Source organism: Tachysurus fulvidraco, chromosome 23, assembly GCF_022655615.1.
Source record: "Tachysurus fulvidraco isolate hzauxx_2018 chromosome 23, HZAU_PFXX_2.0, whole genome shotgun sequence".
Lineage (NCBI taxonomy): Eukaryota > Metazoa > Chordata > Actinopteri > Siluriformes > Bagridae > Tachysurus > Tachysurus fulvidraco.
The window spans coordinates 16,449,602-16,476,486 of record NC_062540.1 but is presented as its reverse complement, the minus strand read 5'-3'; the positions used below and the strand labels follow the sequence as shown (position 1 = coordinate 16,476,486).

Sequence of the window (26,885 nt, the reverse complement as noted above, 5' to 3'; positions counted from 1 at the left end):
TAAAAGGCAGTGGTAAAAGTGTGGACAAGCATCACAAAAGAAGAAACCAACAATTTTGTAATGTCAGTGAGTGACAGGCATGATAAACCTATTTCAAGCAACAGATATGCAATTCTATGTCATTGTTACTTTAATTTACTTAAAGACATATTAGTTCCTTTATTTGTGCTAACCTAAAATTTGGATGGACTGATGCAAAAGGTTCCACTTCTTAGGTTATTTAACACATCTCAAGCACATCTTGAACTAATTTTCAAATCCTAAACTCTTATTTCATATCCGTCTTTTAACCTCAAACCCAGTTGTCTTTGGTTTACAGCAAAAAAAAAAAAAAAAAGAACTCTGACTGTGACATTCTAATAGTTTTTGATGGGACTGTAAATGGGACTAGGAATTTAATCATGTCTGCAATAAGGTAGCATATTGTTTACCATTTGTGCCATTACCATTTCCAATATGCTGCTCATCTTTTGGACCATTTTTTGTGCAGAATGTAGTCATTTTGGGAATTCAGAATCATTTTTATATTGCCATAAATTGTCTTAATATGATGATGTTAGGCAGCATGTCACATCAGAATCAGAATCAGAATCAGGTTTATTGGCCAAGTGTGTTGAAACACACAAGGAATTTGGTTCCAGCTGTTTGTGATGTCAAAAAGTACATACATATTGTAAATAACACAATACTATACAAACTATACAAGACAATGCAGATGATGAGATACAATATAGACAGAATGAGTATTAAATATGAATATAGAAAGGAACGATAAGTTATGTACATAAAGTGTGGGAGTGCAAATAACAATATTGTGCAATATTATGCTTTTTGTACAATATATAGCAGTAGTGTGTAATATATACAGATGATTTGATGACTTACAGTCCTGATAATGCAGTACATATAGATATGAGGCAGTGAATAAAGCAGTTGATCTGGGTGATTGCCTGGGGAATGAAACTGTTCCTGTGTCTGGCAGTTTTAGTAAGCAAAGTTCTGTAGCACCTGCCATAACGGAGGAGCTGAAAGAGGTTGTGTCCAGGGTGCGAAGGGTCAGTGGTGATTTTTCCTGCCCGGTTTCTGGTTTTGTGTCGTACAAGTCCTGGGGAGTGGGCAGGGGGACACAATTATTTTTTCTGCTGTTTTTACTGTGCGTTGCAGTCTGTTCCTGTCCTGTTTTGTTGCTGCACCAAACCAGATGGTGATGGATGTGCACACTCAATGACTGCAGTGTAGAACAGCATCAACAGCTCCTGTGGCAGACCATACTTCCTTAATTGACGTAGAAAGCACATCCTCTGCTGGGCCTCTTTGATGATGGAGTTTATGTTGCACTCCCATTTCAGGTCTTGTGAGGGGGAGTAGTGTTGAGGGGTCTTTCCTAATGTCCACCATCATCTCCACAGTGTTTAGCTCTAGACTGTTTAGCTCTAGACTGTTCTGACTGCACCATAGCAGCCGTTCCACCTACTGCCGGTATGCACACTCATCGCCATCTTGGATGAGACCGATGAGCGTAGTATCATCTGCAAATTTCAGGAATTTAACAGTTTGGTCACTTGAAGTGCAGTCATCAGTGTAGAGGGAGAATGCTGGCACCTCCCAGTCTCACCTGTTGTTTCCTGTCTGTCAGGAAGCTGGTGATCCACTGACGGATGGAAGTGGGTATAGTGAGCCTTAGGAGTTTGGAGTGGAGAATTTCCGGAATTATAGCATTAAAAGCCGAACTGAAGTCGACAAAAAGAATCCGCCAGGATGTAAATCCGCTAGGATTGCCAGGATGTGAAATTTCCTCCCACCATCCAAAATCATTACAATGGATCAGTCAGTAACTCTAAATGGCCTGAGGTGTAAATAATTGTTACCTTGTTTCCTCCAGTGGAAGTTTCCAGAGCCACCAAAAGCCTGACCAGAATACTGAATGAATGTTGCTGGAAAGTGTTAAAAGTAAAACAAGATAACTATTTGAATAAAAGTATCAAGACAAGCAAAAAAAAAGGGGGTGCTCCAGACAAAAAAAAAAAAACTGAATTTAAACCTGAATGTAGTTTGTAAAAATAAGAAAAAAAAACCATTTCTCTTGTGTTTTGAATAGTGCTGATCTCTAGTTTAATCAATGTATAATGTGTTGTGTATTACTTCTGTTTACAGCCTAATAGTTCAGCAAAAGAGTTTGATATTCATGTACAGAGTTCTGTCAAACCTTTAATGTTTGATCAGTAAGGGTGTATTACGTTAACATTACAAAGACTGCTGCAATTTCATCTTCCAAAGTCCAAAGTCTAATTTGACACCAATATGGACGGTGTCCATTTCAGGCGAGTTTGGAGCAGATTTGTGGGAGAAACTCCTAGACTTTTCACTGCATTTTTTTTTGTCTTTGTATATGCCTGAGCAAATTTGAATCCACGTGTATTATTTTAGCAATTATATTTCAGTCAATTGTGAAACTGAAGGAAGACACTGGCCATTTTTACAATCCATCTACACGTAGGTATTGTGACTCGTGACTCGAAAAATATATTTACATATAAACTTACTGAAAATTACAAGTAGTTGGGAGATAATAATTTATGTTTGTTTGCAGTAGTTGACGTAGAAGTTGATGTCATGTTATTACATTTGTAATTGTGTTATTGTAGTGGTTTATTTATCCTGATTTTATTTAGCAAGTCAAAGTGCTTTCTTTCTTAGGCAGAGTAAGTCAAATGTGACAGGTTGTGTTGAGTTATAGTTGCAGATACCATCAGTCATGTCACTAAGTGAATGTTTAAAAAAAAAAAAGCATTAATAAAGCTTTGACTTCACAGTGAGGTCTCTGTACTATATTACTTTAGCATTTTTTTTTGTTTTGTTTTTTTGTGTGCAGATTGTTAGCAAAATTTTTCTTATCATTGAAGAGAAGTATTTTCTTCTGCTAGATGAAATTTTTAAGATGCTCTTATGCCTAAGAGTCTAATAACAACCTACGCCCTCTGGGCAGTGGGAGGCCCACTGGGACTTCATCACCTGTACCTCAGGAGGGATAGTCATGCTCTCTTGTGGATACTCACTCTGGGTGGTTTTGGTTTCGGCTGGCTCAGAGAGTTCTTCCGAATCCCAGCTTACGTGAGCGAAGCTAACAAAGAGACTGAGAAAGTCAGACGCTCATCCGGCAATCCTCCACCAGTTGGCTTGGTTCGTGTTGCTGGCCAGGTTTGCGTTGGCATTTACTTTGGATCACTTGCTTTGATTAGTCTGAACTCTCTGAACTTCTTCTACCTGCTTGTGCTGCCATTGAGTGTTGGTGCAGGGGTTCACCTGGTGTCCTGCGTTGGTCAACAAACTTCTGACCCACAGAAGATTCTCACTGCATGCATCATGACCTCGGCCATATTCTACGGCAGCAAACTCTCACCTCTTCCCATCAGCATAGCAGCTAGTGTCACTGCCGCACAGCATAGAAAGTTTAAACCTCCTCAACATGCAAGATCTCCACCAGAGCCACTGGGTTGGTCGTATAAACATACAAACACAATCCAAATCGCATATCTGATCCAATATATATCCAATATCTGATCCAAAATACAATATATAATTTAATTCATTTGTAATGTGAGAAATAAACATATTAGTGTTCTTGTGATGTTTCATTCTTCTTGTCACTGTTAAGTGTATTTTTATTTCTATGTTTCCTAGGACCTCGTGTCTATCGCCTTAGCATAGCTCTGCTGGCTTTCTCCGCTCCTCTGGGATACTGCATTTTTCACAACACAACAGCTACTTTATACTACATTTCAGACTGTGTGGCAGCATTTCTTGACATGTTTTGGTTCGTTCCTTGGCTCAGAGGGGTTGTGGAGTTCTTTCTGCTGTTGCCATACCGGATATTGTGTGCAGTGACTGGAGGAAGTTACTATGAGGAAAGCTGGAAGAAGGTTCTGGAAATACTTCTCAATGAATACAGCAAAAGAGAGATTGAGGCAATGAAGGTGAGGCCAAATAAACTGTTTTAGATGTCAAATCAACTGTGTTAAATCTCATCTCAAAGCCCATGTTAAGCTTGAAGCACAAACTAAAGATCCAGATTTATGAGGCTGGTGCTCAAACACCCTCAGCAGGTATGAAGTAAGAAAGGAACTGGGTTGTATTTTAATGTGCTATTTCTTGGAGGACCCATGCTCTGCATGTTTTAGTGTTTTCTTTGCTCTAGCACACAGGTACATATATATGGATTGTGAAAATGTGCATGGAACAACAGACATACTACAGCAAACTAACTGAGAACTAACTTTTTTATCCATCAAATTTGAATATTTATAAAGGAAACATTGATCATATTTCTATAGCAGCATGTTCTATGGTATGGAATGGTTCATGTATTCATGTACAACAAAATTTTTTTTTAAAGCAGCTAGAGAAGTCATGCCCTCACCGGACTGTCTTTTTTTCTATTTTAATGTGATAACTTAATAAGACGAAAAAGATGCAGATTTTTATGCCAACGAGAAACAGGACAGCACAGAATCCTCTGTCCTGAAGACTTTCCCATGACAAAAAAATTTACTGACTGTAAAAAAAAAAAAAAAAGCCCTGAAAGTTTTTCTATTATTTTCCATTCTTTCCAAGTTTCCTTACAAAAACCTTTCCCCTCTATTATTAGCTTCAAATTATGTGGAGTATCTGCCTGGGAATAAAACTCCCTGAGGAACTATAGATACAATAGAAATATTATAATTAATACAGGACTAAATCCATGATTTGTCTTACTGGTAGCAATTATAATTAAATAATCAATAGTGCTGGGGCATAATAGGTTTTTCTACAGATATTTCACAATCCTTCTTATAGATCCTCGATTAAAATCCATTACACATTAAAGGACATTCACAGTTTTCTTACCTTATTATGTCTTACCTTATTACCTTTTCTGCTATCTGTAATAGACAAGTTCAATTCAATTCAAGTTTATTTGTATAGCGCTTTTTACAATAGACATTGTCTCAAAGCAGCTTTACAGAACATAAACACAGAGCAGAAGGTAAACATAATTAATGATAAAGGAATTAACGAATAATAAAAGAAATAAGAATAAGAAGAAAAAGTCAAATATTTTCAGTTTGCATAACTCAAGGACAACATTAAGATGACTAAATAAATTGTATTTATAGCAACAAAATGTCGTCTAAAATTTGCAATTTTCTTTCTGAAAGTTATATAAATAATCTCCATTAACCTATGCACTCTCTTTTCCTTTATAAATATCTTAAGGTGTACAAAGTCTGAGTTCTCTCCTCTGTTCTAGGTGCTGTCAGTGTCTGAGGGAGCCACGCTGGAGGAGATTGCTCACAGCTACAGGGAGCTTGCTAAATTATGGCACCCAGACCGGAACCCCAACAAGAAACAAGAAGCAGAAGAGATGTTCATTAAAATCAATGATGCATATGAGACACTGCTCCACAGACATAAGCCTCAAAGCAAGAAATGACTTTAGACTGCATGTCTGGTGTAGTCTGCCATCCAGAGGTTATAAAGTGTACTTTATGGAGTGTAATTGCATAAAAGTTACATGCTGATGCGTATTATATTTAAAAATAAAGGCACTGTATTTTTTTGATCACAACCCAAAGTTGTATTCACACTGAATGATTTTTTTGGGCAGCACTGTGACACAGAGTGTTCTTTCCATGTCTATGTGAGTTTCTTCCAGATGCTTGGGTTTCCTCCCACTTCTGCAAAACATGTTGGTAAGGCTGTTTCGTGACTCAAAATTTACTTTAGGCTATCTCTGTATGTGTTTGGCCCTATGTAGGATTAAACAATGACTGATGTCAAGTCAAGCAGAGCTTTATTAACATCCCAGTCATATACAATATACAAAACACAGCTGAGAGTGTTTCTCTTGCACCCACGTCTCACTGAATGAATTAACAAATATTCAGCCAAATCTGCCTCTTTGGAGAAAATATGATTTGCCCATTGGTGCATTACTTAAAAAAGATGATCTGTCTTTATTTGTCTGTTAAATCATTTAGCAGATGCCTTTTATTCAAACAAACTTAATGAAGCAGATTTACTACTGCAACCAGTCAATCAAAGATAGGTATACATTATTTATATAGTAAATGTCCAGTTTAGATTTTTTTTTAAAATATTTTTATACTACTGCTTGCTTTTTATTGCATAAAAACTACTAATACTACTACCTATACTACTACCACCACCAACAACAACAACAACAATAATAATTTCCTGCATCCAAGTTCATTTTCTCATTCAGTTTAGATGAGTAGCCTCCCAAACAAACAGTTTTTCATTAAAATATTTTAGATTATTATGTATAATATTTTATAATAGTTTATATATTAAAACATGTTATAATTTTTTTGGTTGCACATAAGATATTTTATGAATTATAATTTAAAGATTAATTAGATACTTGTATACATGTAGACTATTACAGTATGTATAGAAAATGTCTAAAAACACACAGTTTTTGTTTATAATACAAGATGTGCAGCTTTTTGCCTTCAAACTACCTAATGTTGAGTTAAAGTTACAGAACCTAAAGCAAAATACTACTATGTATTACTTACAGTGTAATTCATTATAATTCTGTTTTTGTCAGCCTTCTCCAGCAGAATCTAGTGCTTTGTATGTGTGCAGTTAACTGCTATCAAAATCATACTGAATATCCCATATATATACTATTGATCACTATTTACACACTTATACCTGATATTACATGCTATAAAAGCTGATATATTTCATTACATTTAACTATAGAATGCAAGTCGATGTGCATTTAATAATTTTTTTTTATCTTTCCATGATATCAACATCGAGAACTAAAATAAATGCCAGAGCAATGTTTTTCTCATCAGAATTTAGGCACTTTAGCACATTAATGTGTATATTACATAATATCAAAGTAGCTTGATTACATGAATTTTCACCACAGCACTGTTCAGTCCTCAAATCTGATTGATCATACGGAATTTGTTAACATTCTCTAAGAGCACAGATTTAACAGCAGTGTTGTTGTATCAATTAATATTAATGCACAGGTAACTGTTTCTGTACTAAAAACTTATTAACAGGCTATGGTGGACAATCTACATAAAATGAATAATAAATGAGTTCGAAAAATATATGGTTATCAAAAAAAGTGTAAAATCATTATGGCTAAGCTTTCTGTGAGGTAAAGCTTATTTAACATTTATGGAAAAATTCTCCAGTGTCAGCACATCGCCATGAAGATTTTGGACCTCCACTGAGATGAGGCCGACTCTGTGAGGATCCTGAGACGTCTAGAGATTTAAAAGCTCTAGTTGGACTCCGCTATACTAAAGAGGAGACACCAACTCCATGTGGTCTTCGAGGACAACAATCTCATCAATACAACATTTGTCAGATTGTATATTTATCACCACACCCTCCGGTGTCACCCATATGAGGATGGGGTTGCCCTTTGAGTCTGGTTCCTCTCAAGGTTTCTTCCTTTACCATTCAAGAGAGTTTTTCCTCACCACAGTCACCCGAGTCACCTGAGACTTGTTCATCGGGGATAAATACAAACACATTTTAATACATCTAATATTAATCTTGAATTTTTATATGATATTAATCTTGAATGGTCAGTAGGTTTTCTGTCAGGAAGAGTCTCCAGAATAGAGGACTTAGAACTTGTAAAACGACAAGATGCATTTGTTTGTATTATTAAGTATGAGAGCGAAACAAATAGAGGCTGGTGAGAGAATGATCATTGTTCTAACCAGCAACATCAGGAGCTAGTTAACTCTCACAGACGTTCCACAATATTAATGTAATGTAACTATAAACGGACAAAAAGTATGACATGACATTCATTCACAAATCAAATTTGTATTCGTAGGAAAATGTCGGTGGCGTAAAAGATACAAAACGGTTCATGATGTGCTGTTATAAGAAAATAATGCATTTGGGATTCGACACCGTCGTTGATTATTTTACTAAAACAGCACCCTGTTGTGTTTTTTTTTTATTCCTTACTTAACGTCTGCCACCTCTACGACACATCCCGTCCATTCCACACGCTCAAAACAAAGGATCGATGCTCTCAGTGTGATTATTTGTTGATCGTGAATTCCATAGTTGGATTAGTCAGGTCTGAATCCCAGCACAGGCCCGGAAGTTGTTTGGGATTTCAGGTAAAGATCCCGGAGATGCTGCCTTCGCTGGAGAAAACAAATAGTGTTCCTGTTATATAAATACAGCAACCAGAGTCGATCGCCAGGTAAGGAAAATAATTCAACAGGTGCGTGCTATACTGCTGGTTCACGGAAGGTGACACTAGGTGATTAAACTAACTGCTTATGGTGTGTTTGAGCGAGTTTATGTAGCCGGCTAACGTTAGCTAAGCTAAACGGCATCTGGCGAGTGGTGGCTGCCATAGCAACGCCGACGGGCTCTTGAGAAACATTATTAAGCTTCAGCTTGTCACGTCCAAATACCGTGCATTTTCACAGTAATTATCAGGTCTTTTCATTCACACAGCTCATCACGTTTATTATCTTGGTTTGTTTTGTCAGTTTGTACATGCCTTTACCTTATTTCTGCTCTGTCGCGTTTTGTTAGCTCCTTAGCTTTCAAAGCTAGCTGCTACGGCTCAACCAGACGGGGGGCTGAATCCCAAATGGCACCCTGCTCCCTATGCAAGTCCACTACGTAGGCTATTAAACAACGACTTCCACACTTTACGTAGTGCACTATACGTCCCATGTGGAGTTATTTGGATTTTAGCCAGAATGTCAGCGAAGGTGCTGCGGACGTGACACATGTTACTGGTGTTTTTGTCTACAAAAGTGTGAACAGTTTTGTGGTTCTTCTAAATCTGGGCGCTTTTTTCTCTGTCTAAGGTATCTACATCCAAGAGCTGGGATTCTGAATCACTGTAACCTACATGTCTTTGCCACTCCAGTATCGTCATATCTGTGTTCTGGAGTTAACTTCATGAGTTAAACACTCACTTTTAGTATCCACTTTATTCTGGTCTGTTCTGGGGCCACTGTGCATGAGGCAGGACTGTACACTCAATGGAATGCCAGTCCATCGCAGAGCACTATAAGCACACACACTACACCTGGGGCAATTTATCATTAATCCCAGATTGTGAAAAATGGCACACAGATCGTAAGATGCATCAACACTTCTAGTAATACTATGCTACCTGATATAAACACCTGAGATGACAAACGCACAGCAGTTCTATCGGAACTTGTAGAATGAAGAAAAGAATTAATCTGTAATCACTGATCAGTCATTCAGAGATCAGATTAAGATCAAGATTCTTTTCCCTACGTGATCTCAAGTTTAATCCAGAAACCTAAACCGACAAAATCCCCCCCCCCCCTTTTTTCTTATATAGTAATCATACTATTTATTCTAGCAGATGGTGTCAGCTCAGTGAATGAGACTGAATATTTTTTGTATGCTAAGGTAAGTTTCTGTGAATATCTGCTTGCCACATTCAGCTCTGCTCTTTCAGATCTGCTGTTTAATTCTTTGCTCACACCTGAAGGGGAGGGCGTCTTGTAATAAACGGCTTCTTTTTGATTATTTCTCACTCTGCTCTTTGATAGGTCACATATGAAGGGGAGGGCATCTCGTACTACCCTGCTTCTTCGTATTTTTCATGACAAAGATCTCGGTATTATGCAGAGACTTGGGTCTGTGATTGAAACTAGGAGATATTTACTTATGGTAGGATTTAGGATTTTTGATAAGGAATTTAAAAATTGCCTAATCATATAGAAAAGGCTCAGTATGAAAAATGCTTTTCTCTTGTTGCTGAGAAGAGACGAAAAGATTATAAGGTTTAAATCAACAGACTAATCAGATTTCCATGTCTTGAAACTTCTAGACCCAAGTCATCTGAGAGTAATGTGATTTTATAACTATATTTTGTAGCAGTTGTTCTACTGCTGATAAAATCAAACTGCTCAGATCTCTTGTGGATTCTTTTTTCATTTCCAGGCAGCTGGTGTGAGAATGAATGCTGACGATTGCAATGGCCGTTCTTACATGTCAGGTACCAAGCACTCCTGCTGATTTAATCTGGTACAGTTCTCTGCTTGGTTGCATCATTTGATTTGTATGTCTTTGTATGCTTGTTTTGCAGGCAGCGGAGACTCTTCAACAGAAAGGGAGTTTTTCGCAGGGCTAAGGGGTCCCACAGTGAGCACGCCCAACAGTCAGCACTCCTCTCCCAGTCGCTCCGTCAGTGGTCCGTAATCTAGCTACAGACTGTTGTACTTGTGTATTGCTTGCAATGACCTTGTTTGTGAAGAGCTTATTCTGCTCTCTGTCCAGCAAATTCCATCAAAGTGGAGCTCTACAGCGATGAAGAAGCAGGTAGTGCCCCACTTGCAGAAGGAGGAGGAGGAGGAGAAAGGGATGAAGGATGGAAGCAGGATAAGGGTGACATTGCAGAGGAGGTTGGTGGAGAGGTTGGAGGAGATGTGGGTGGAGGAATGCTCAGTCAAGGAGGGAGCAGTTCCCCTGGACCTATTCGGCTCCCTAATGGGAAATTAAAGTGCGATATATGTGGGATGATCTGCATTGGCCCTAATGTTCTGATGGTACATAAACGCAGCCATACAGGTGAGATTCATACAATTGTTTAAACATATATTCACTTTATAGTTTGCAAAATTTTAAACATACAGTCATATTAGTTTATTAGTGTTGCTTTTTCGATTGCAAATGTCCTATTGTGAGATTAATCTTGGTGCCTTTGCTACAAAAACGGTTGATAGGTGAGCGGCCATTCCAGTGTAACCAGTGTGGTGCGTCCTTCACACAGAAGGGCAACCTGCTGCGCCACATCAAGCTCCACTCTGGTGAAAAGCCCTTCAAATGTCCCTTCTGTAACTATGCCTGTCGCCGCCGTGACGCACTCACAGGACACCTCCGCACACACTCCGGTGAGTGAACACACACAACACAGACAAGGCACCTAGATGTGTTGTGAGGAAATCATGTCTTTTAATGTAGCACTGAAACCCTTTAAAGTCTTGGCCATAATGAGTCGCCTGTGTGGGAATGTACTATTGATTTGTTGCCTGATTAATCCCTTCAAAGATTCGGCCGCTCTGCCTTAGGATAGAATTTTGCGGGTTATTTCTGACCTCACAGAATATTCTAGTCATATAGTCGTGACATTTAGAATATTATGAAAACAGGATATCCTGCTTGTGTTTTCAAAATGTTGAGGCACATTCTCGAGGTAACGTGCAGCAGGCCACTTTTTTAACGCTCTTCTGTATGGCATGGTTCGGAGAAATGACAGCCGAGTGTTAAATTCTCTGAAATGACGCAACTGTCTGTTCTTGTTTATCTCATCATTTTTACTAATGTCGAACATCATTGATGAAAAACGCTACATTCATACATTTTGAGGAAAGTGAAGAAAAAGTGTTTTGTTCTAGTTAAATTTTTTATTTTTTATTTTTAATTTATTGGAACGTACAATATTCACTTTTGTATAAAGTGGCTCGGAAAAATTTTTTATTCTGTTCACTATCAGACCAAATACTAGCTGAAACGAAAATACACTATAGTTTTTAGAATTATAGCATTTATTAATAGTAAAGTAGATTCAGCAATTATCAATTGATTTTGACCAAAATACAAAAAACAGTTTTAGTTCTAACTCCGTCCAGGGTGTATCCTGCCTTGATGCCCGATGACGACTGAGATAGGGACAGGCTCCCCGTGACCCGAGAATAGTTCGGATAAGCGGTAGAAAAGTTCTAGTTCTAGTTCTAAATCCTAAAAAACATTTTCTAGTTCTAGTAAAAGATTTTTTTTTACTTTATTGGAACGTACAATATTCACTCTTGTATAAAGTGGCTCGGAAAAATTGTTTATTCTCTTCACTATCAGACCAAATAGTAGCTGAAACGAAAATATACTATTGTTTTTAGTATTCTAGTATTTATTAATAGTAAAGTAGATTTAGCAATTATCAATAGATTTTGACCAAAATACTAAATAAAAACAGTAGGCAGCTACAGAATTATATAGTATATTCATGTAGCAAGGAGTTTTAAATGATATTTAAAAATGTGCAATATTATTTACATAAGAATTTAGACCCTCTGTTACGGCTATACAACCTACCTATACAAATCAACACAGTGTATGTCAAAGCAAAACAAAAAACAAAAAAAAAAAACAAGATATGAGATTAAAGAAATGTTCTGTAAACCCCTGGGACAGAATTGTCGAGGTATTGAACTTTCTGCCATTTTAAAGCTCCCGAAGAACACAGAGGCTTTCATCAGAATCAGAAAGATCTTTTATTGCAAAGTATGTTTTTACATATGAGGAATTTGTTCTAGTACAGAAGCTCCACAGTGTAAAGAGAATGGCATCATAGGTACATTAAAGAAGTCTGGAAACACAGAGGCTTTTTCTAGCCAAATCAGGCAAAAATACTTCACCTTAGGGACAGACAAAGCTGTGCATGTAGTGAACAGCACCTGGTTTTCTTCAGATGTATTATTTGGCATCAGGCCAAAGAGTTTAGCTTTGGCTTCATCAAACAATATATTGCTATAACCAGAGAGTGATTTAGATACATTTTGGCAAAAGAGGCAAAGTTGATTTTTTGCCTCTTTTGCTAAAATGTATCTGGCTTCAACATAACAGACTGCTTGGTAGAGTGATGCAAAGATGGCTGTCTTTCTGACAGGTTCTTCCGTCTCTTGTTTCAACGCTACTTTCATCCACAGCATTGATCGTGAATATTTCAGTGCTATTGGTTGCAAAATGTTCAGAAAAAGAACTTTGCAAAACATTGCCAAAACAAACAACAACAAAAAAGAAATATTTGTATGCAGATTCATGAATGAAATGTTTTCCCATTATAGAGCAGCAGTGTGTTAAAATGAAGTACATTCATAGCATTTTTCAAGGCTGTTATGTTTGTTGCATTTGAAGCAAAATAAAGCGCGCATAAGTTTTTTTTGTAATTTAAGACCTCGTGTCTTGATTGAATGTACAACCTGTGCAGTAAATATTTGAAAGATGATTTCATCCATAAATTCTAATGCTTTAATTTCTCAGGCAAACAACAATAACTTAAACATACACACATTAAACATTAGCATTACTGATTTGGTAGTGTTTATGTGGAAATTCTATATTTCCCCATAATCAAGAATGACAAAACATTAGAACAATTTAGTTTTTTTTTTTTTTTAGAACAGGCTTTAGTTTTGTTGTCAGGCATTGTCATATTCTGCATTCTTTCAGTTTCTTCTCCAACTGTGGGAAAGCCCTATAAGTGCAGTTACTGTGGTCGCAGCTACAAGCAGCAGAGCACACTGGAGGAGCATCGTGAGCGCTGCCACAGCTACCTTCAGAGTCTGGACCACCAGCCTGCCCACAGTACGCAGTCTGCACAGGGTAAATCATAAACAACTCCAGACTCCTGCTGTATATATGTTTGTGAGTGATGTTCTTATGTCACCCCTTGTGCAGGTGAGGAATGTCGTAACATGGATGTGATGGCTGATCCTCTGATCCAGCCCTTGTCAGAAAAGATGACCTTCATTGAACGGGTGGCTAACAGCATCACTAAAAGGAAGCGCTCCACACCTCAAAAGTTTCTGGGTAGGCTTCGTTCAGTCCATCGCTTGTGGGTTTATATTAGACAGACTACTCTAATCTTCTGGTTAATCCTTAAATGCAATAATGGCTTCTGCAATATCGATGTCAAGTAAAAGCCACACGGCATATAACCAAAGTGTAATACTAGTGTCAAATTCCATGTAAACTGTGTAATCATGAGGCTCCTCCAACATCCCTGAAACATTTTGTTTAAACATCCACCCAATACTCATCAGGAACATTTGATTTTTTTACTGAGAACTGTTTGGGTGCTTAAACAAATCAAAACCTGTAATTTAACAAACATGATTGTTTTTTTGGTAAAACATTATTCATATCAATGTCATTCAATGTCCGTGTGTGTTCTAATGTGTTTTTAATATCAAGTAGATTTTGCAGTTAGACTGTGAGTGAAGTGTTTGGAATATGATATTTCTTCTTTATATGTTATTGATTATAGCTAGGGGTTGTATTTCTCCTTCTAAAACTATATAATGCATGTCCTAAGATGTGATGAATCATACAATGTGAAAAATGTTCAAAAGTAAGTAAGATGTCACAACGCAAATAGTGAGGCTGCTAGTCACAGAGGTCATGCTTAGTTCACTCTACTGAATGGGTGAGGTACATACAGGTGATAATTATGTTTATCTCATCATATTTTTCTACTTTTTAGATTTAAGAATTAGACAGGAACAACAGTTGACTTTTGTGAATTTTTAAATGCTTAATTTTAGCCATGGCTGTGTCTGTGCAGGAGAAAAGCACATGCGCCTGAACATGTCCGATGCACCTTACGAAATCAACTCCAGCCCGGAGAAAGAACGGGATGCGATGGGTTCTCATGCTGGAAGTGACCCTGCTGCTTTAGCTGTTATGGGAAGCCACTACCTCCGCACTCCAAGAGGTGGAAGCGAAGAGGTTGAGTCTCCTCGCTCTCTGCGCCTGCCTCCTACTCATCCGGCTTGTGTGTCCGAGTTTACCCCTGTCATCAGCTCTGTCTATAGCCACATCACACCTTTAGGCCAGCGGCTGAACTGTGCAGGGGGAATCAACATGGTACTGCCAGGCCGAGAGGCAGGCGAGGGCCATGAAGATGTGCCCTCAGGTCGCAGCCACGGTGCCTCACCCAGTAATGGCTGCCAGGACTCCACAGATAACGAGAGCACGACAGAGGAGCAAGGCATCGGCCCTGGTGCTGCTAACCATCGAGGACGCGAGCGCCACAGTCCTAGTCACGCCAAAGAAACAGAAAAGGAAGGGGAGCGAGACAGACCGGGCTTACTGGCTAAAGGGGGCCCTCGTTCTCCACCCTCGTCCAGTTTGGCCGTGCAGGTGGTGGACGGTGAGGGGCGGCCAGTGCGCTCGTTCCGCTGTGAGCACTGTCGCATCTTCTTCCTGGACCACGTCATGTTCACCATCCACATGGGCTGCCATGGCTTCCGACAGCCTTTCGAATGCAACATCTGCGGCCACCGCAGCCAGGACCGCTACGAATTCTCCTCGCACATCGTCCGAGGAGAGCACCAAGTGGGCTGAACCACTTGGGAGTAGGGGTGGGAGGGTTGGCACGCAGGCAGGACGGGTATTTCAAAGTGGGAAAGAAGAAGGTAAGGAGGGACAGACGCTGCTTTCAGATGATACGGAGTCCAGTTTGGTCTGCACCAGATGAGGAGGGGGGACATACTGAGCACTTGCTTTAAGTATTAGTGAACAGCAGGCTTTCGATTTTGAAGGCTAACTGGCACAGGTGCACAGGGAGTAATGCCTGTGCTTAAAGAAATCAAATTTAGAGGAGTTTGATTAGAACCGTGGGACCGAATCCCACTCTCTGTTTTAACTCCCAAATCAATCCATTTGGCAAGACGCACCTGTTTTGCTTTAGAAGTGCCTTTCTTCAGTGGGGTTTACCTTTTCTGGGTTAGATAGAGAAACCTGGTGCTCTAGCATGCTGCAGCAGGAGGCAGGGGTCAGTGAAATCTTGCTAGCAGCATTTCTGTACTGCATTTTACAGGTTGTGATGAGTGTGTGAGATTGTGTGAGTGACCTGAAAGAGTGAAATGAGATCCACAGCTGTAGTACAGTCTAAAGTGTACAGACTTTGTGTTTGGACTCCTTTTATGGTAATTTTAAAGTCTGTGGAATTTAGAGGACTCAGGGAGGACACAAGGGACTGAAGGAAAGAACTACGAAGTAGCACCACCAACTGCAGGCCTCTATGACTCAGAGAGAAAGGAGATTTGTGTGTTAGCCATATAAACGGAGCACACACACACACATTGCCTTAAGTAGTTGCTTTATATTAACCCTGCATTATTTCGTAGAATTGAGTATGCTGTTAAATGTTGTGGTTTCAGAAGGCACCACAAAACATGTCTTTAAACCTGAGACGGCACAACGCTTATTAGGTGGTTTTAAAAATTAGGCAAGGTATTAAACAGTATATATATATATATATATATATATATATATATATATATATATATATATATATATATATATATATATATAAAATTGTTAATGCTAAATGTCTTCTAAGTAGAAATTAACTTGAAGAAAAATTTTGCCTTAGTTTTGGAGTGTTCCGCAGTGGATAACCTTGGTCCTGCCCAGTTCCTGGACTTGCTGGTTTCCTTTGTGCCTCAGAAATCGATTGTTGTTTTTATCTAGAAGACCTCACCTCAGTGGCGATGATACAGTTCATTGCATTTGCTCTTCAGGACTATAGAGGAGCGTTTTGCATTATTCTTGCAGTACGAAGTCCCCCTTATATCCAGCCTGTGCGACAAAACTGTTGTTGAAACAATTGCCTAGCTTTAGTTAATAAGGTACGTTTGTTCACAATATAATGGGCTAAATGCTGCACACTAGGCGATTGCAAACGGGTGTAACAAACCATAGCGCAGTAAATGGAGCCTTAACCTGCTGGTGCAGATCAAACAAAGACCCATATTACATTCTGTGACTCTGATGAATGATGAGGAGGGGTTGATACCTCGGAGGAGGTTTGCACTTTTCTAACTCTCTGCTTAAATGTGAGTGTTTTCGCTGGGGCTGTCGGGTTGGGCAGGCAGATGGGGATAGGGTGGGGTGGGTTCAGGTTTGGTGGGGCTCTTTTTAAAGGCTTTAGGAGATCCTACTGTATTTAATGGTGACTGAGCTTTGGAACATATTCTTTTGCTTTCTGAAATTGCTCGATTGCACTGACTTCTGATAAAAATGCTATTTAGGAAAAATAAGTACAAATTTGATACTATGTAGGTTATAAAGACAAACAGTGTGTTGTTTTTAAAGTTCTATAAATACTATTTTCCTAATGAAAGGAATTGTCACAAAGGGTTTCAGAGCAGAAAAATTCTCCTTGTGTTGTAAAATCGGTGCTTGGTTGTTTGTGTGGCTTCTGCCCTTAATTATTGGCCTTGTATCCTGTACGCTTGTCCTGTGTGAACATGTCGCATACGAAATAACATGACCACGGTACACTTCATTCCCAAAGGCGACAGATTGCTGCGGGACAAGAGTAAAATTATTATTGCAGAATTTTGTACCGTCCTGGCAAGATATTGTGGCCTGTTTTAGTCCTTTATTGCACAAAGTGAGATAAAGCACCAATGAACAAATTTTGAGAATATCCAAGAGTTACATGTTTGAGGTTCGTTCCTGTACCGCCTTTTCAATCGTGGACAGTGCTTAAGGATACTTGGATGTTGTAGCATGTTTGTCACTCAGCGTTTGTGAAGATGGTCGGCTATTTCCCAAACCTGCTTATGTGTGATCCCCTAATCTAGTGTTAGACTTCCTGCTAGCTAAAATGCATCCGGAGACCTCTTAATCTTAATGTGTGTTTGGATTCATGCCAGTGAAAGCCTCCAGAGTGAATGAGTTCTGAAGTATACTCTAAACGAGACCAAAACCAGTATTTCCTCTACAACGTTAAGTCGATAGCTTTGCACCCTTCATAGCTGAAGAGAATTCATCCTCCTCCTACCAAACGTAAAAATGTACTTGAAGATATTTAAGAAACAAAACATCAAATATATGATACTTCACAATGCACTTAATGGTTAATGAAATGAATTTATGTAAATAAGTACATGGTATGTATGAGTCAGAAGGTAGCATGTGTGCTTATTTGTTTTGCTGGAAATCTGGAACTGTTCAGCTTGTATATCGGCTGCAAATCTTCCCCCATGTTCCTCTTCCACAGCCTCTGTTTTCTCCCCTCAAAAGGTTTTCCCCCCTGACCCTTATGTGTGATGAACTTAAATGAATATTTTTAAATGAACTGTGAAGCAACCATCACAAGCAAGTGCGAGTGTGTGAGCATTTTCGTGAGGCAGGGGTTACACTCCCTTTCATACTTACAGGCTTTCTCCTGGGCTCAATGTTTTTAAAGGCTTTGTGAAAAAAAATGTATATGACAAAGAAAAAACTCTTTACCTCAAATTTGTTAAAATAAAAAAACTGCCTCATGTTCTTTAAAAAGGTGTGTTGGTTTTAAGAGGTGTTGTTTGGTTTTGTTTTTAAGGAGTGACCCAGCATTCAGTTGAAGTAATTTTTCATGTCCAATAAAGTAATGTTTGTCGTATCTCCTGTCCACTTAAACATCTCCGCTATTGTTTTCCATTTTGCTTTTTGTGCTGTTAAGCTTTGAACTCACGAGATATGCAGAAAAGTGTGAAATGATTGAATATCATCATTTGCAAAAAATCTTTAAATATTAGATGGACAGATAAAATGAGATTCTCACAACGAGGAGTGTATGAATAATTTCAGCTTATTTTTTTTACTCCGCAACATCTACTGCTTAAATCTCCTAACATTTACTGTGCTTTTATCCTAAAAATTGCGTTAACATATTGTTAAAGGGTAATAGTTCATACCAAAGGAAATTTGATTATGCAATTTACTGCCAGTTTTAGAAAAGTTTTTTTTTTTTTTTTAATTAGCCAGTAGTCAAAAGTTAAATTCTCCGATCTGGATTAGATCATGATTTTAGCTTTAAACCGCTACAATGGAATTGACTTAGTCAGCCAGCTTTAATCCCACTTCTCCACGTACATAGACTGTGATTAAGAATCAGAATCAGGTTTATTGGCCAAGTGTGTTCTGGAATTTAGATTAAACTGTTTGTGACTACATTTATTTTTTTTACATAGTCACAACACCAGGATATTTTGCGTTTTTTTTTTTTTCATTTATGGGCATGAAGGGTTAACCATTCTGAATATTAAGAGGAGCCTTCCAGTTTTTTATGCCATCTTTGTGTATGTTTGGAATCAGTGATCATTTCTTAGATATTAAGAGATTTAAAGTAGATGATTTGGCTGTAGCATAGTAATGAATTTTACAAAAGCCATACCAGGACAAACTGCCCAGCAAGCAAAAAAAATTCATTGAGTAAGATCACATGATCCACATATTTGATTTGGTGTAGTTTGTACACCAGATGCCCTTCCTGACACAACCCTCCCATTTTATCCAGGCTTGAGACCGGTGCTGAGATAGCTGGGTTAGCTCCCTACCTGGGAATTGAACCTGGGCTGTGGCAAAGAGAGTGTGGGATCCTGACTCTGGACCATCTGCAGGTTCTCATGATGAACATATACAAGCCACAAATTACCATTTATTTAAAAGGTCATTTTCAAAAGAAATATCTGAGAATTCTTCATTGCAATCATTGCATCATCATGCATCCTTTTCTTTGGAGACCTTTTATCCTATTGTAAAGTGTGAAAAAAAAAGAAAAAAAGAATGAAAAAAAAACCCCACACGCAATCCACATGGTTTTATGGGGTATTATTTATTTACGTACAAACATCAGCGAAATGTTCCAATTCACATGGGTTTGGCAGGAACTCTTGGGGCAGCACCCTAAAGAAAAACAAAATGAGCAGTGTGAAATGTCAGTGAAGCTATTAGCACACCTGTAGAGTTAACATGTACTGATTCCTTCTAGCAAAATCCAGATTCTCTAACTTCTCTCCAGTCTGTGTGTCTGTGTTAAACTTACCGCAGGTCTGAAGCGAGGAGGTGGCGTGCGGTCCTTCCTGGCTTCGCGCGATCGGTTCCTTACAACTTTGCTGTGGATGGCGCAGCTCACGCAGTAATGAAGCTTAACATACAGCTTTGGCAACACATAGGCTGGTAAGAAAGACAGCAAAAGAGAAAAAGCAAGACGATGTTAGCTTCAGATCATTTACTGGTTTAACATATTTGACTTTAGTGGGCGGTGTGTGAAATAGTGATCATTGATAATTCCTCAAGATGCAAATGTTTATCTAAAAACATACAGGAGAAAAATGACGCATGGAAAAGAAATAAAACAAATTCCAGAGATTTGCAGCACTTGCCTCAGAATACAGACTTCATAAGTAACCTTTGTCTACATTTCAGACAGACCCCTTATCAACAAATCAACTAACTCTTCATGGCAAGTAATAGAAGAGTTCTGACAAGTCTACGGTACCAACGATAATCACAATGTCCTAGAAGGTCCATCATGACTTTGTATTTATTTTTTTTCATAACATTTCATATTGACCAGCCTGACCCTGAAAATTTAAAAGGGACATAACTGAAGCATGTTCAGTAAACACACACAGCAGTCACTAGCATTAGATCTGCAGACATTTGATTAAGCTGAAGATTATCATTAGTGTCTTTATTAATATTGTGGATTGACAGGTGTGAAATAGCTCCACAGTTTTACTCACAATCAAACACACTGGCCTCTGAGATGTCCCTCACAGCTGCTGCCTCAACGATGTTCCTGATGACAAACTTCTTGATGGCCTTGTCTTTGGGCACACAGCGAGCACAGTTGGTACAGCGGATGGGCTGAACGTGGCCACGGCCCTTCTTGGCACGGCCATTGTTCCTCCTTTTCTTGGTCTGGGGGGGGGGAACAGGTTGACTGTTAATCATGCTAGAAAACATTAGGGCAAATCCATCAGACAATCTGTGCACCTAGGGATAGGTTGGTCTGCGGTTTATGCGCCAATTAACCATATTAATACCTGCAATTAGTTCTGACAGTCAATAGATACAAGTCCATATAGTCAGGTTTTCTTTTTCTTTTACATAAAGTGTCTACATTATTAGTGCATTTTAACAGTCAGTCACATGGACAAAAGCCACAACATTACATGCAACTATAAAGAGAAAATAAAGCAAAACACGATGTGGTGCTTTCTAATAAAATACATGTTACTGTGGACAGGTTGCTGTGGTTCAAAAGGAACACAACACTTTGGTATATGATGTTATTAGAAAGTCTAAAGGACTTTAGAAAGCAACCTTTATGTACACTGGTATCACCAGCCTGACAAAAATAAATGCATTCATAAGGTCTGCTATTACAGCTTATCTGTAATCATCTAAAGAACCCTAGTGATGCAGCACATCAGCTTCCGGTCTCGCGCTCGCTTACATTAGTGCTACATAATCATAGATCTGCACCATCTAATCATAATTAATGATGTTTAAATATTCATTTCACAAACTCTAGGCTCCAAAAAAAAAAAGCGACAATATGTTAAAATGGTTCGGAAATATCCGATCTGCGATTTGCTGTAAAAGAAAATACACTCACCATCTTGACTTAAGGGGCACGCGAGAGAACCGGAAGTGGTATTACGTCGTTTATAAAACGGGTGTGACGTCTCGTTTTACATCCCGCACACATTCTGCATGCCAAAGGCCCTTTGGTAGCCATCGTGTCCGCCTGACTAAAAAAAACAAGGTTTATTAGATAAGTGTGTTGATGTTGACACACACAAGGAATTTGGTTCCAGCTGTTTGTGACTCACAGACAGACATAAGTACAGACATAAATAACATTATATTATACAAGACAAATAAAGACTATGCAAGACAAATACAGACTATACAAGACAAAGACTATACAAGACAAATACAGACTATACAAGACAATATAGACTATACAAGACAAAGACTATACAAGACAAATACAGACTATACAAGACAATATAGACTATACAAGACAAATACAGACTATACAAGACAAAGACTATACAAGACAATATAGACTATACAAGACAAATACAGACTATACAAGACAATATAGACTATACAAGACAAATACAGACTATACAAGACAAATACAGACTATACAAGACAATATAGACTATACAAGACAATATAGACTATACAAGACAAATACAGACTATACAAGACAATACAGACTATACTAGACAATATAGACTATACAAGACAAATACAGACTATACAAGACAATACAGACTATACAAGACAATATAGACTATACAAGACAAATACAGACTATACAAGACAATACAGACTATACAAGACAATATAGACTATACAAGACAAATACAGACTATACAAGACAATACAGACTATACTAGACAATATAGACTATACAAGACAAATACAGACTATACAAGACAATACAGATGTGATACAGTAGACAGTATGAGTATTATATATGAATACAGAATATATGACTGATCAGTTATGTACATAAAGTGTGAGAAGTGCATGGTAGTGCAGATAAAAAATATTGTGTAATATTATGCTTTTATACACTATACAGCAGAAGTAGTGTGTAACATATACTGATGATGTGATGACTGATAGTCCTGGTGATGCAGTACTTATAGATATGAAGCAGGGAATAGAATTATGGTGAGTTGTTAATCAGGGTGGTTGTCTGGGGAAAGAAACTCTTCCTGTGTCTGGCAGTTTTGGTAAACAAAGCGCTGTAGAGCCTGAGAGAAGAGAGGAGCTGAAAGAGGTGGGGTGGTAGTAAGGGGGGCACCAATTATTTTTTCTGCTGTTTTTGCTGTGCGTTGTAGTCTGTTCCTGTCCTGTTTAGTTGCTCCAAACCAGATGGTGATGGATGTGAACAGGACAGATTCAATGACTGCAGTGTAGAACAGCATCAACAGCTCCTATGGCAGACCATACAGTATATATATAAGTCTAGGGACATGGAATGTCACCTCGCTGGGGGGGAAGGAGCCTGAGCTGGTGCGGGACGTTGAGAGATACCGACTACAGATAGTTGGGCTTGCCTCCACGCACAGCTTGGGCTCTGGAACCCAACTCCTCGAGAGAGGCTGGACTCTATATATAAATCATTCTATTTCTAATCATGTAATTCATTTCACTGGCACTTAAACACTAAAGGATTGCATCCCTGTAACTATACAATGACACTTTGAATCAGTCACTAAAATAAGCCAACCTCTGTTTCATCCAATGGTAGCCAGTCCAGTACTGGAAACTAAGGGATACTGGAATAACCACAGTCATTTATATTACAATACCCTGGACTTCTCAAATCTAATTGGTCAGATGGTGTTGATTGATTTTCGACAACAGCACCTGGACAACAGCACCTGGACAACAGCACCTGGACAACAGCACCTGGACAACAGCACCTGGACACCTTTGTATTACTGTTTCTGTAGTAACACTTTACTCAAGACTTGTATATTGGACACTTCACATATTTCTTAGGGCCACATCACGCCATTCTCTTATTGTTTACAGCATGCATGTACTAAGAGTTTTCCATAAACATAAATAAATATCTAAGTGCCTTATTTACACGTTTTCCATCTTCTTATTATTTTTTTATTATTTTATTTTATTATTTTTATTATTCAACATTATTTGTGGGTTACGTTTGTCAAATAAAGTTTATCTTTAACAATGAACATTTTATTATTATTATTATTATTATTATTATTATTATTATTATTATTATTATTATTATTATTATTATTATTATTATAAAAGCGGTTTAAAAAACAGAAGTTTAGTTTGTAACGAAAGAATAAATGACCAGAACCTCAGACATTTAATTTTAAACAAATGCAGTTATGAAATCGCACCACTAGATGGCAGCAAATGGCCTTTATTATTATTATTTTATTTATTTATTTTTTAAATGAGACCATAAATCACTGCCTGCTGGAGTTATGATGCTAGACTGTCACAGTGGATACATTCAGATATCTGTGAATTTTGTGTTATTTCAAGACTTTTTTTTTTTATCATTTTGATATTCTTTTATCCATGTTATAAGGAATTTTCTGATGGGAATGGGCTCTTTTTAAGAGAGTCGGATCACCAATAAAAGCCGGTTCATCTGGCTCCAAAACGACTTTTGTCGTTAAGAGTTTTTTGTTTATATAACTGATAAACGTTGTTTGACAAACTAAAAAGTGCTTAAATAAGTCTTACTCTGATTTCCTATTAATAAAAGCTTTAATCTACATTTTCATTGACAAATACAGCAATCATCTCTGAAATAACATGATTGTATATGCTTCAGAAACTGCGAATCGACTCTCACTTTAAAATTAGTGTGTTACTCCTGGAGATTGTGACTCAAAGGGAAAATCACTGCATTATATTAATGCACTAGTTCTGACACCTCATTTCTATAGCACCAGCTTAATCTCAGGGAATTGTAGGGCAGATGCTCCTCACAAAGATGTGTAGAAAATGTGTGTCATTCTGATTAATTCTTCAGTGTAGCAGAGGATTTAATAGTTCTTTGTGGTTTATCTTAACACCTTCAAGAGGGAAGAGAGGATGGTGAGGGAATGACTGTTTGTAGCTGCTATAACATCAGTGATATGGGAAGTAACTTGTCTTATGGATGTCCCACAGCCTTATATGTACTGCAAAAAGCACACTTGTAGAAAAAAGGTATTGCATTGCTGTGGTGTAAAACATTTTGAATGCACAGAGGTAGTAACTGCATCATGACACTCCACCGTTGATTACTTTTATTACAACAAAATAATAGAAAAACGATCAAATAATCAATATTGAGGTGTTGGGTTGGTAACAGTAACTCCACATCATGTCTGTATGCATTACACCACCCTCTTGTTGATTAAGTTACATTAACAGGAAAAATCCTAGTGTTTTATTTTGTACATTCTGTACGTATGTGACAGATCAGATTCTGTATCTGTATCACTGTGTCAATTGAACTAATAACGGTTTTTATCATGATTCTATAGAAGAACAATCACATTTTATATATTGATCTTTAACTCATTTGTACGGTTTAAAAAATCCACTAAAAATTTTACCGTACGAAGTTTCAAGTATAAACAGCTACAAAAAAAAGGTTAAAGAATCATGGGCCAGAAGATTTTACTATGGCATAATTCTTTTAGATCACATGGTGGTAAGGATAAGTGCTGTATTAAAAAGCTGAAATAGAAATTAAAAAGACTAAAATGAACATAGCTAAGAATAGAGTAGTCTTATACTTGCAGTTTTTCCACAGTAAGGCTGAAATTTGCATAAAATTGCTAAGGACTAGAGTCGGCCAAATAGAGGTCTAAAAGAGGCATGGAAATGATGTGCTGTGTCAAATGAGCATAATTTTGTTTCTGGAAGTCTTTATAATGTGCGATGAGCAAGTGGGTGACCAGGACAAGTTGATGTCTGTTGTGTGTTTGTGTATTCACGGAGGAGAAAGTTGTTTTTTCTATTGCAAGTGGATATGACTCCTGTGGTTGGTTGTTAGCATGCAGGTGTCTGAGAAACCTTTTCCTTGACTGCGTTGGTTCAGCTTCCAGATGCTGAATGGTTCATGGCTGGGACAGCACATGTTTAAAAGATACTAGCAATCAACTTCTCATCCACTCATGTGCTACTCATGCAGAGTAAATGTGAAGTTGTGGTACCAATCCTTCCAACCCCTGCAGAAGTCAGCTCATTCTCATCAAGGTTAGTCACTTCACCAGGGATGAAACGCGTAATTGCTTCAAGCTGCATGATTATGATGTCAGTGTCATTTCAACTCATAATGTGTCAGGCAGTAGCACTGCAGTGAAAAATGCCTGAGAGATACACATGCACATGCATAAGAGAAAGAGAGCGGTGGTGACATGGGAATGTGTCAGTGTTCCTGTAAGCCACTATGCTCCTAAACTGCAGCAAATAAACATTCTTCTGCTCGTGTGTCACAGCTGAGAACTCGCCCACTGTGCTGTAAAAACCAGCAATAATTAAAACCAAAACACTCAGCACTGTTTTCCCTTGTGTTCAACTTTTCTTCTTGCATGAATTGCATTTAGTCAAAGGCGACATATCCTGATCTCCATTTCCTGTCTGTGTGTCATCCAGGCTCAGAGTCAGTTAGCAGCCTAGTTTAGTAAAGTCAGCAAACTGTGCTGGGAATTAAATTGAGCAACCTTGATATAGAGGAATTATATAAATTACTTTATGGACAAGATAGTAGATATGGGCTCTCCTGAGAGTAGCAACAGCGTGTCAGAAAATCGCAAGTTTCAATCATGATGCTACAGCCATGAGAGAAGATAGCAGCTTCATTTGAGTGTGTTATGCAGCAGGAGGTTGGATTCATGTGTCTCAGCACATGTTAGCTGTCACACTCCTGAGTTCATATGGGTTCATAGAGCCAGCTATTGAGTTTAGGATAAAGTTAAAACTCTAATGATGCTCATGAACCTGAACACTGCTTGACTTAGTATACAATTAAAGAAGAGAATCTGTTTACTTTCCAGTGTTAGGAAAAAAGCTTTAGGTCTGAATGGACTTTTCTCAAGAGTTTTTTCTTGCCAACATCGCCTTTGGCTTGCTCATTAGGAACACATTAAAAGGATTTTTTTATCTATCTGACTGTCTGTCTGTCTGTCTATCTGTCTGTCTGTCTATCTGTCTGTCTGTCTGTCTGTCTGTCTGTCTGTCTGTCTGTCTGTCTATATAATCTAGAAATTTAATAAATTGTGGATTTTGGGAGTGGAAGTATAGGCAGGATAAAATGGGAAGATGAAAAAGGAAGCAAACTCGTGCATTTCTTTGTCTAAATGAAATTACATGAAGATTGATAATTATGAAGTCTTAAGTATTTACATGTACAGGATTTGACAGACATCCATTCCCAGAGAAGTGCTTTGTGGTCTTCATCAAAAACAGATCCCTTATAAAAATATGAATAGTCAGAGTCAAGCTTAAAGCCAGTTAGAAAGGAAATACTATGAGTTAATCTATTTCAAAAGAAGTAATTGTCAGTGTTTTTTTTTGTTGTTGTTGTTAGTTTTTTTTAAATTAAATTAGTTTGGACAGCTAGGGGAAGTTCATTCCTACATTTGCATGCCAGGAAAGAGAAGAGTCTTGCGTGTCATTCTTGTACCTTGAAAGAGAGATAGAGGTAGATTTAGATTTACTGTCATATCACAGTTTACACAAGAATAACAGCATAAAAG

General features: G+C 38.1%; 3 protein-coding genes and 1 long non-coding RNA gene across 15 annotated transcripts; 2 read left to right on the top strand and 2 right to left on the bottom strand.

Annotated features, from left to right (window-relative positions):
- The first annotated feature begins 2,100 nt into the window (after window positions 1-2,100).
- dnajc22 (DnaJ (Hsp40) homolog, subfamily C, member 22) lies at window positions 2,101-5,611 on the top strand. 4 transcript variants are annotated; one of them, XM_027170726.2, is made up of 4 exons: window positions 2,101-2,497; window positions 2,925-3,493; window positions 3,682-3,974; window positions 5,288-5,611. In XM_027170726.2, the coding sequence occupies exons 2-4, from the start codon at window positions 2,947-2,949 to the stop codon at window positions 5,468-5,470; spliced, it is 1,023 nt and encodes a 340-aa protein (XP_027026527.1). In that variant the 5' UTR covers window positions 2,101-2,497; window positions 2,925-2,946; the 3' UTR covers window positions 5,471-5,611. The 4 variants fall into 4 exon arrangements, with proteins under 4 accessions (XP_027026527.1, XP_027026525.1, XP_027026524.1 ...); XM_027170724.2 differs by having other exon boundaries at window positions 2,873-3,493; XM_027170723.2 differs by having other exon boundaries at window positions 2,107-2,493; window positions 2,873-3,493.
- A 2,235-nt stretch (window positions 5,612-7,846) lies between these two features.
- Window positions 7,847-8,709, bottom strand: LOC113658345. The gene is made up of 2 exons (XR_003444365.2): window positions 8,570-8,709; window positions 7,847-8,198 (listed from the first exon to the last, which is right to left on the bottom strand). It is a non-coding gene; the product is annotated as an uncharacterized LOC113658345 (long non-coding RNA).
- Window positions 8,123-19,782, top strand: ikzf4 (IKAROS family zinc finger 4). Of its 8 annotated transcripts, none has more exons than XR_003444364.2 (10): window positions 9,437-9,459; window positions 9,603-9,723; window positions 9,997-10,051; window positions 10,142-10,246; window positions 10,333-10,623; window positions 10,779-10,946; window positions 13,282-13,434; window positions 13,510-13,641; window positions 14,396-15,248; window positions 19,628-19,782. XR_003444364.2 is itself a non-coding variant. In XM_027170717.2 (9 exons), exons 1-9 carry the CDS (start codon window positions 9,452-9,454, stop codon window positions 15,175-15,177), a joined length of 1,797 nt encoding a protein of 598 aa, XP_027026518.2. In that variant the 5' UTR covers window positions 9,437-9,451; the 3' UTR covers window positions 15,178-19,782. The 8 variants fall into 8 exon arrangements, 6 of the variants coding, with proteins under 6 accessions (XP_027026520.1, XP_027026522.1, XP_047662987.1 ...); XR_003444363.2 differs by having other exon boundaries at window positions 19,124-19,782; XM_027170717.2 differs by having other exon boundaries at window positions 13,282-13,416; window positions 14,396-19,782.
- On the bottom strand, window positions 19,252-21,389 carry rps26 (ribosomal protein S26). 2 transcript variants are annotated; one of them, XM_047807033.1, is made up of 5 exons: window positions 21,233-21,389; window positions 20,355-20,532; window positions 19,652-19,782; window positions 19,454-19,512; window positions 19,252-19,358 (listed from the first exon to the last, which is right to left on the bottom strand). In XM_047807033.1, the coding sequence occupies exons 1-4, from the start codon at window positions 21,233-21,235 to the stop codon at window positions 19,477-19,479; spliced, it is 348 nt and encodes a 115-aa protein (XP_047662989.1). In that variant the 5' UTR covers window positions 21,236-21,389; the 3' UTR covers window positions 19,252-19,358; window positions 19,454-19,476. The 2 variants fall into 2 exon arrangements, with proteins under 2 accessions (XP_047662989.1, XP_027026528.1); XM_027170727.2 differs by lacking the exon at window positions 19,252-19,358 and having other exon boundaries at window positions 19,423-19,512.
- Window positions 21,390-26,885: the final 5,496 nt, after the last annotated feature.

Excerpts from the sequence above, each read along its gene's own strand:
- rps26 (XM_047807033.1), bottom strand. Across the intron at positions 19,783-20,354 it reads AGAGGCCAGTGTGTTTGATT|CCTATGTGTTGCCAAAGCTG; the intron begins GTGAGTAAAACT and ends CTTTCTTACCAG. Across the intron at positions 19,513-19,651 it reads CTCCTCGCTTCAGACCTGCG|GGTGCTGCCCCAAGAGTTCC; the intron begins GTAAGTTTAACA and ends GTTTTTCTTTAG.
- ikzf4 (XM_027170715.2), top strand. Across the intron at positions 9,724-9,996 it reads CTAGGAGATATTTACTTATG|GCAGCTGGTGTGAGAATGAA; the intron begins GTAGGATTTAGG and ends TTTCATTTCCAG. Across the intron at positions 10,052-10,141 it reads TGGCCGTTCTTACATGTCAG|GCAGCGGAGACTCTTCAACA; the intron begins GTACCAAGCACT and ends CTTGTTTTGCAG.
- dnajc22 (XM_027170726.2), top strand. The coding sequence starts at position 2,947 with ATGCCTAAGAGTCTAATAACAACCTACGCCCTCTGGGCAGTGGGAGGC. Across the intron at positions 3,494-3,681 it reads ATCTCCACCAGAGCCACTGG|GACCTCGTGTCTATCGCCTT; the intron begins GTTGGTCGTATA and ends TATGTTTCCTAG. Across the intron at positions 3,975-5,287 it reads GAGAGATTGAGGCAATGAAG|GTGCTGTCAGTGTCTGAGGG; the intron begins GTGAGGCCAAAT and ends CCTCTGTTCTAG.